Source organism: Wasmannia auropunctata, unplaced genomic scaffold, assembly GCF_000956235.1.
Source record: "Wasmannia auropunctata unplaced genomic scaffold, wasmannia.A_1.0 LD336090.1, whole genome shotgun sequence".
NCBI classification, from domain to species: Eukaryota; Metazoa; Arthropoda; class Insecta; order Hymenoptera; family Formicidae; genus Wasmannia; species Wasmannia auropunctata.
Window position 1 is genome coordinate 1,306,364 of NW_012026800.1, and position 8,832 is coordinate 1,315,195.

Genomic DNA, 8,832 nt, shown 5'->3' on the forward strand with positions numbered 1-8,832 from the left:
AGTTATATAATAGTCCATTTTGCCTCGAAACTATTATTTCAAAAGCCATGTTACCCGTACCATTAAAACCTCCAGAACATTAGCACGGCATGCGATCACACATTATCCTCTAACTTTATTAAATCCACTGACGTTGTCAGAATCATCACGTCGGGAATATCACACTTGTTGTCAGACTTGTTGTATTGATCTCGATGCAGATCGAATTATTACCGTACTACGTAAATAAAACTTGCTAGCGGTCAATGTCCAATAGGTGCAATTGTAAGTTTTAATACAGGAAGGAAAGTTGAATTCAGTCGACTGCTCTTTGTTGTTTGAAAAAAATACACATGTTAACAAATGGAAGTTCGATTCTGAGAAAGCAATCCCAACCCTCGGTGAGCAAGTTAACTTCGAAACTTTCCTGCTTTCCATCTTTCTCCTTCACGCACCATCCTTAATCTTTAATGCGCGCAAGCGCAACCTTGCCACGAATTTACTTTATCGACAGCTTTTATTTGCAGCGATCAGTTGTCGACCAGCTTGCACAAAGATTTGACGTAAGACCGACGAGAGAATGTTGGGAAACAAGTATTACAAGGGTGACATGATTTACATAACACAAGTGACGCGAAACGTTCTGAGCGTACTCGGAATCTGGCCGCCTTACAACAGGAGAAGAACTACCGGAGAAAAAGTTTGGAAATACTTCTTGATAACGATCTGCAACCTTCTTCTCTGCTGCGTCCTGATTCCCGGTGCCCTGTATTGGTTGATTGAGAAGAGAGCAAGCGTCAGAGCCCGAACTATGACTCTGCTTGTCTTCGGCTTCGTGACTTGTGTTAAATATGGCAATCTGATGTTCCACGAGAAGGATATAAGACGCTGCTTGAAGCACATCGAGGAGGATTATAGGTTCGTTACCAATGCGAAAGCGCGGGACACGATGATCGAGTCCGCGAAGATCGGCATACGTCTGGTCACAGTTTGCGCGCTTTTCACGTACGGCGGCGGAGTCTGCTTTCGCTTAATCTTACCGTTGTCCAAGGGAAAAATTATCACCGCGCAGAATGTCACGATCAGACCTCTGCCTTCCCCGGCTAATTTCATTTTCTTCGACGTACAAGTCAGCCCCACTTACGAGCTGACTTACGCAATTCAAATATTATCTGGGGTGGTCACTTGGTCGATAACAACGGGTTTGTGCGGTCTCGCGGCCGTCTTCGTGATGCACGCCTGCGGTCAGCTGACGATCCTGATGAATTTAATGAGAAATCTTGTCGAGGAGCAATGGCAAGAGAACCGAGAAGTGGACAGAAAGCTGGCACGAATGGTTGAACACCAAATAAGAATAAGAAGGTAAGAGTTTGTAAGTTTTATTTCTTTATTAAGATGACGTCCATCAGTGTAACTCGACGTTAGTAGTAATTGATTAAATTACTCGCTAATCAATTAAAATCATATACATACAGAGTGGAGATAATTCTGTTTTCTAATTTCTTAAATGTATTGATTCGGTGTCGTCAACAGTTTTTTACAATTGGTAGAAAATACTCTACAAGCTTGTGTAATAGAAATATTGGGGTGCACAGCGATTGTCTGCATTACAGGATATTTTGTAATAAAGGTTCGTAATTTTGTCACGTGTATTAAAGCAAAAGGAAAAAATACTTTGTTTGCAATAAAGTAGTATTTGTAGGAATGGGAGAATAGCAATCCAGCAGCTATGATCTCCTACTTTGGAATTCTTACATCCATGATGGTAAACTTGTTTATATTTTGTTACACTGGTGAGCAACTTACCACTCAGGTATGTTTGTTACCTTTTCCTCGCGAAAATTATATGTATGATGATCTAATATATCAATAATTATACGTGTAATATAGGTATACATTAATATTATATTAATAGTTTTCTTATTTATATATTATATATATCTATATATAATAAACAGTATTTTTATCTTATTTACAAGACAATATTTGAGAAAAATATTAGAAATGTTTGTGTAATGTATTTTAAACAATGCTTAATTTGCAAAAATTTGTATTATTTACTTGATATGAATATTAATGACAGGCAGAGAAAGTAGCTAGAACGTCTTGCGTGCTCGAATGGTATCGTCTTTTAGATAAAAAGGCGCGAGCGATTGTGCTGGTGATAATCGTGTCGAATTTACCCACCAAGATCACCGCTGGGAAAATCATAGATTTATCACTGAAGACATACGGCGATGTAAGCACACACGTTCGAAAATATTCGGTCAATTTTACAGAAATCAGCAACAATTACACACTACAATTAAAATACGTTATTTAATAATTATTATTATCATCATAACAGATTCAAATTCTCATCATTTCTCAATCAGCCTATCGCACTAGTTGAAAAAAACCACGACGAAGTAATAAGTATGGAAAGAAGTACAGAATATTATATTCTTATTTTTCAGATTGTAAAGACATCATTGACGTACTTTAATATGCTTTTAAAGGTAGCAGATTAAATAGTTTCTGATTTGCATCTCTTCTTCTCATCGAAACTGTGACTATCAACGCATCGTATAGTATAATCGCTTATGAAGTATCAAATACAAAAGCTTAGTACAATGTATATATAGAGAATAGCGCTTAAAAAATTTTTGTTTCTCCATATGGCGGAACTATACATTTTATGTTTTTATAGGAAGCAATAATAAATTAAATTATCTAATTAATTTAAGTGTAAATTATATTTTGAGAATAATAAATTCTTATGATTCCCGATATTAAAAATAACAATATCAGAAGACAATAGGAATCATGTGTGATTAATAATTCGTTGTTTAAATTTAAAAAACAAATAGTTTTACCCTTACATATATTTCAAACGATTCGACTATATTTCTTAGCCATCTTCAGTGAATGTGAAACAGTTCGAAGTTACTTGTTCGAAGTTACGTTTGATCGTGGATGCACACATTTCCACTACCAAGATAATAACTTCTAACTATTTTATATTCACTGAGGATGGCCAAAAATAATAGCCGAAATGTATGTTTGAAATATATGTAAGAGTAAAACTATTTGTTTTTTAAATTAAACTGTGTGTTATTAACCGCGCATGATTTTCATTTCTTTCTTATATTTTTATTTCTGTTTAGAAAGATACATTTTAACGATACGCATCAAAATTTTGGGCCAAGATCAAACTTTAATGATACTTATCCTTTTTGTTTCTCAGTACGGCAGATGTACGTTAAATTTTCAAAGAAAACATGTCCGACAATTAAATTGAAAAATAATTAATTCATTAAATTGTAAATTAATTACTATTTTATTTTTATGTAAATTTATATAAACCGTATCTTCACTTCGTTTCAAGATAAATAAAATCAATCTTCGAAAGCCATATTACCCAGCATTAGAATCTCCGAAATTAGCACAGCATGCGATCATATATTATCCTGTAACTTTAATTAATCCACTGATGTTGTCAGAAACATTACATCGGAAACATCACACTTGTTGTCAGACTTATTGTATTGATCTCAAAGCGGATCGAATTTTAACCGTCCTGTGTAAATAAAACTTGCTGACGGTCAACGTCCAATGGGTGCAATTGTAAGTTTTAATACAGGAAGGAAAGTTGAATCCAATCGGCTATTCTTGGTTGTTTGGAAAAAATACACCTGTTAACGAATGAAAGCTGGATTCTGGGAAAGCAATCCGAACCCTCGGTGAGCAAGTTGACTTCGAAACTTTCCTGCTTTCAATCCCTCTCCGTCCATGCACCACCATTCTTAATCTTTAATCCGCGCAAGCGCAAGCCCTACGACGAATTTACTTTATTGACAGTTTTTATTTGCAGCAGTCAGTCGTCATCCAACTTTTGCGAAGATTCCATACGAGCTCGCAGAGAGAATGTTGGGAAACAAGTATTACAAGGATGACATGATTTACATTACAAAACTGACGCGAAGCGTTCTAAGCTTACTCGGGGTCTGGCCGCCTTACAACAGAAAAAGAACCATCGGCGAAAAAGTTTGGAAGTACTTCCTGATCACGATTTGCAACATTCTTCTCTACTGCGTCCTGATTCCCGGTGCTCTGTTCTGGTTGATTGAGAAACGGGCGCACGTCAGAGTCCGAACGATGCCTCTGCTTCTCTTCGGCATCGTGACTTGTGGTAAATATGTTAATCTGATGTTCCACGAAAAGGACATCAGACGCTGCTTGAAGCACATCGAGGAGGATTACATTTTCGTTACCAGTGCGAAGGCGCGGGACACGATGATCGATTTCGCGAAGATCGGCATACGTCTGGTCGCACTTTGCGCGATTTTCATGTACGGCAGCGTGGTCTCTTTTCGTTTAATTTTGCCATTTGCCAAGGGCAAAATTGTCACCGCGCAGAACGTCACGATCAGACCTCTGCCTTGCGCGGGTTACTTTGTTTTCTTCGACGTACAAGTCAGCCCCACTTACGAGCTGATTTTTGCAATACAAATATTATCCGGAATGATCACTTGGTCGATAACAACGGGTTTATGCGGTCTCGCGTCCGTCTGTGTGATGCACGCCTGTGGCCAGCTGACGATCTTGATGAATTTAATGAGAAATCTTGTCGAGGAGCAAGGGCAAGAGAATCGGGAAGTGGACAGGAAGCTGGCACGAATGGTTGAACATCAAATAAGAATAAGAAGGTAATAAGTTGAGAATTTTATTTCTTTATTAAGACCACGTGCATCAAGTATGACTCGTTAAGTAGTAAATGATTACTCGTTAATCGATTAAAATCATATATCTGTAGAGTGCAGATAATTTTGCATTCTCATTTCCTAAATGTATTGATTCGATGTCGGCAGTTTTTTACAATTGGTAGAAAATACTCTACAACAAGTGTGTGTATTAGAATTGGTGGGATGTACGTCGATTGTCTGCATTGTAGGATATCTTATATTAAAGGTTCGTAATTTTGTCAAGAGTTTCAATGTAAAACAAAAGGAAAAAATATTTTCTTTGCAATAATATGGTATTTGTAGGAATGGGAGAATAGCAATTCGTTAGCTATGTGCTCCTACTTTTCTGTACTTATGTGTATGCTGGTGGACATGTTCATGTTTTGTTACACTGGTGAGCAACTTTCCGTTCAGGTGTGTCACATTTTTTCTCGCAAAAATTATACAATGATGTGATATATCAATAATTATACGTGAAGTATATATTAATATTGTTAATATTAATATTAATATTAATAGTATTCTTATAATATATAATATATATGTATATATATATATATATATATATATATATATTATAGTAGATAATATTTGTTATACCTTATACACAAAACAATTTTTGAAAAAAATTGGAAATATTTGTGTATTGTATTTTAAACGATGCATAAATTTACAAAAATTTTATTACACGTATTTGAAAATGTTAATAACAGGCAGAGAAAGTAGCTAAAACGTCTTGCGTGCTCGAGTGGTATCGTCTTCTGGATAAAAAAGCGCGTGCGATTGTGCTAGTGGTGATCATATCAAACTTACCTACCAAGGTCACCGCTGGGAAAATCGTGGATTTATCACTGAAGACATACGGCGATGTAAGCACATACGTTCGAAAGTTTTCGCTCAGTTTTATAAGAATATCAGCAACAATTACAAACTACAATTAAAATGTGATATTTAATAATTATTATTATAATCATAACGGAATAAAATGCAACATTTCTCATTCAGTCTATCGCGCTAGACTTCAATAAAACTACAACGAAGTAATAAGTATAGAAATAACTACAGAATATTATGTTCTTATTTTTCAGATTATAAAGACAGCTGTGACGTACTTTAATTTACTTTTAAAATTAACAAGCTAAATATTTCTAACTTGTATCTTTTCTTTTCGTCGAAGCTCATCGAACACATCCTATGGTAATATCGTTTATGATGTGTCAAATACAAAAGCTTAGTACAATGTATATATGTATAGAAAATAGCCCTTAAGAAATGTTTGTTCCTCTATATGGCGGAGCTATACATTTTATGTTTTCATAGGAAGCAATAATAAATTTAATTATTTAATTGCTCTAAGCATAAACTATTTTGAAAGATACATTTTGACAAGACGCATCAAAATTTGAGGAGGGCCAGAATCAGGCCTTCTCGATCCTTTTTTGTTCCTCAATACGACAAAAATACGTTAAATTTTTAAAGAAAGCAGGTTTGATTAGTAATTAAATTGTATAATTACTATTTTATCCTGGATGTAAATTTAAATAAACCGTTATTTTGATTAGTAATTAAATTACGTTTGATTACGTTTGATTAGTAAGTAGTTACGTTTGACAACGTTTGATTAGTAATTAAATTGTATAATTACTATTTTATCCTGGATGTAAATTTAAATAAACCATATCTTCACTTTATTACAAGATAAATAACAGCACCGAGCAGAAATTAAGGGATAACCACATGCATAAATATAACTTTATATTCATCAATTGCATATATAATATACGAAACCATAATGCTGGTTTATAGATTCATTAACTTCTGTATACGATTATAAAATGTGAACAGTTCGAAGTAGCACATGATATAACTCAAACTATTACACATCAATCCTCAGTCAACGATCGTTCTACGAAATTACAGCCTAAGCTATACATTGTATCGTTAATGTCACATCGTGCGTGACATGAAAAAGAACAAAAATGTTATAAATAAAATATAATTTAATATTGATTTAAATATATTTTTATAAAATTTATATAATTTTTCTTCACCTAAAAAATCAAGCAGAATTTTAAATTTATATGACAGGAATAAGTTATACAATAGTCCATTTTGTTTCGAAATCATTACTTCAAAAGCCACCTTATCCAGCATTAAAATCTCCGGAACATTAGCACGGCATTTAAACATTATCCTGTAACTTTATTTAATTCACTGACGTTGTCACCATATCGGAAACATCATACTTGTTGTCAGACTTGTTGTACCGATCTCAAAGCAGATTGAATTATTACCGTCCTATGTAAATAAAACTTGTTGACGGTCAATGTCCAACGTGTGTAATTATAAGTTTTAATACAGGAAAGAAAGTTCAATCCAATCGACTATTCTCGGATGCTTGGAAAAAATGCACATGTTAACAAATAGAAGCTCGATTCTAGGAAAGCAATCCGAACCCTCGGTGAGCAAGTTGACTTTGAAACTTTCCTGCTTTCGATCCCTCTTCTTCCATGCACCACCATCCTTAATCTTTAATGCGCGCAAGCGCAAGCCCTGGGACGAATTTACTTTATTGACAGCTTTTATTTGCAGCGATCAGTCGTCATTCAGCTTTCGCGAAGATTTCACGAGAGATTGACGAGAAAATGTTCGGAAACAAGTATTACAAGGATGATATGATTTACGTAACACAAGTGACGCGTAACGTTCTAAGCTTACTCGGAATCTGGCCGCCTTACAACAGGAGAAGAACCACCGGGGAAAAAGTTTGGAAGTACTTCTTGATAACGATGTGCAATCTTCTTATCTACAGCGTCCTGATTCCCGGTGCCCTGTATTGGTTGATTGAGAAGAGGACACACGTCAGAGTCCGCACGGTCCCTCTGCTTCTCTTGGGCATCATGAATATTTGTAAATATGGTAACCTGGTGTTCCACGAGAAGGATATCAGACGCTGCTTGAAGCACATCGAGGAGGATTATAGGTTCGTTACCAGTGCGAAAGCGCGGGACACGATGATCGAGTCCGCGAAGATCGGCATACGACTGGTCACACTTTGCGCAGTTTTCACGTACGGTAGCGGGTTCTCCTTTCGTTTGATCTTACCGTTTGCCAAGGGAAAAATCATCACCGCGCAGAATGTCACTATCAGACCTCTACCTTCCCCGGCTTACTTCATTTTCTTCGACGTACAAGTCAGCCCCACTTACGAGCTGATCTTCGCAATACAAATATTATCCGGGGTGCTCACTTGGTCGATAACAACGGGTTTATGCGGTCTCGCGACCATCTTCGTGATGCACGCCTGCGGTCAGCTGACGATCCTGATGAATTTAATGAGAAATCTTGTCGAGAAGCAAGGGCAAGAGAACCGAGAAGTGGACAGAAAGCTGGCACGAATGGTTGAACATCAAATAAGAATAAGAAGGTAAGAGTTTTACAGTTTTATTTCTTTATTAAGACCACGTGACTAACGTCAAATATGACTCGACGTTAGTAGTAAATGATTTTTTGAGTATTACTCGTTAATCGGTGTTAATCATATATCTGCAGAGTGCAGATAATTTTGCTTTTTTATTTCCTAAATGTATTGATTCGGTGTCAGCAGTTTTTTACAATTGGTTGAAAATACTCTACAACAAGTGTGCGTACTAGAATTACTGGGAAGCACGACGGTTGTCTGCATTGTAGGATATTTTATATTAAAGGTTCGTCATTTTGTCCAAAGTTTTAATGTAAAGTAAAAGAAAAAAAATATTTTCTTTTCAATAATATGGTATTTGTAGGAATGGGAGAATAGCAGTTCGATAGCTATGTTCTCCTACTTTACTGTACTTATGTGTATGATGGTGGACATGTTCATGTTTTGTTACACTGGTGAACAACTTTCCGTTCAGGTGTGTTTGTCACATTTTTCCTCGCAAAAATTATATAATGATATGATATATCAATAATTATACGTGAAGTATATATTAGTATTATTAATGTTAATATTAATATAATAAGTATTTTTATTAATTATTAATATTAATATAAATATTAATATTAATAATATCCTTATAATATATAATATATATGATGTATAATATATATATATATATATGTATATATATAATATAATATATATATA

The 8,832-nt window shown here is 35.2% G+C and overlaps 3 protein-coding genes across 3 annotated transcripts in view; all 3 read left to right on the top strand.

Annotated features, from left to right (window-relative positions):
* Positions 1-559: 559 nt before the first annotated feature.
* On the top strand, positions 560-2,489 carry LOC105448033 (odorant receptor 13a-like). Its single transcript, XM_011686394.1, has 5 exons — positions 560-1,341; positions 1,513-1,609; positions 1,682-1,792; positions 2,063-2,218; positions 2,436-2,489. Exons 1-5 carry the CDS (start codon positions 560-562, stop codon positions 2,487-2,489), a joined length of 1,200 nt encoding a protein of 399 aa, XP_011684696.1.
* A 1,573-nt stretch (positions 2,490-4,062) lies between these two features.
* LOC105447844 (odorant receptor 4-like) lies at positions 4,063-6,121 on the top strand. The gene is made up of 5 exons (XM_011686077.1): positions 4,063-4,667; positions 4,830-4,929; positions 5,007-5,117; positions 5,417-5,572; positions 5,792-6,121. The coding sequence occupies exons 1-5, from the start codon at positions 4,117-4,119 to the stop codon at positions 5,843-5,845; spliced, it is 972 nt and encodes a 323-aa protein (XP_011684379.1). The 5' UTR covers positions 4,063-4,116; the 3' UTR covers positions 5,846-6,121.
* A 1,169-nt stretch (positions 6,122-7,290) lies between these two features.
* Positions 7,291-8,832, top strand: part of LOC105447845 (odorant receptor 4-like) — a 2,363-nt gene continuing 821 nt past the window's right edge. Inside the window, exons 1-3 of the mRNA XM_011686079.1 lie at positions 7,291-8,130; positions 8,311-8,410; positions 8,489-8,599. Coding sequence (XP_011684381.1) covers positions 7,349-8,130; positions 8,311-8,410; positions 8,489-8,599 — 993 coding nt within the window. The 5' untranslated portion in view covers positions 7,291-7,348. The remainder of the gene's footprint in view (positions 8,131-8,310; positions 8,411-8,488; positions 8,600-8,832) is intronic.

What these genes read in the sequence shown, in the direction of transcription:
- LOC105447844 (XM_011686077.1), top strand. Translation starts at nt 4,117, where the DNA reads ATGCCTCTGCTTCTCTTCGGCATCGTGACTTGTGGTAAATATGTTAAT. An exon ending in CATCAAATAAGAATAAGAAG is followed by an intron (nt 4,668 to 4,829) that starts GTAATAAGTTGA and finishes CGATGTCGGCAG; the next exon opens with TTTTTTACAATTGGTAGAAA. An exon ending in GTGAGCAACTTTCCGTTCAG is followed by an intron (nt 5,118 to 5,416) that starts GTGTGTCACATT and finishes TGTTAATAACAG; the next exon opens with GCAGAGAAAGTAGCTAAAAC.
- LOC105448033 (XM_011686394.1), top strand. Translation starts at nt 560, where the DNA reads ATGTTGGGAAACAAGTATTACAAGGGTGACATGATTTACATAACACAA. An exon ending in CAGGATATTTTGTAATAAAG is followed by an intron (nt 1,610 to 1,681) that starts GTTCGTAATTTT and finishes TAGTATTTGTAG; the next exon opens with GAATGGGAGAATAGCAATCC. An exon ending in GTGAGCAACTTACCACTCAG is followed by an intron (nt 1,793 to 2,062) that starts GTATGTTTGTTA and finishes TATTAATGACAG; the next exon opens with GCAGAGAAAGTAGCTAGAAC.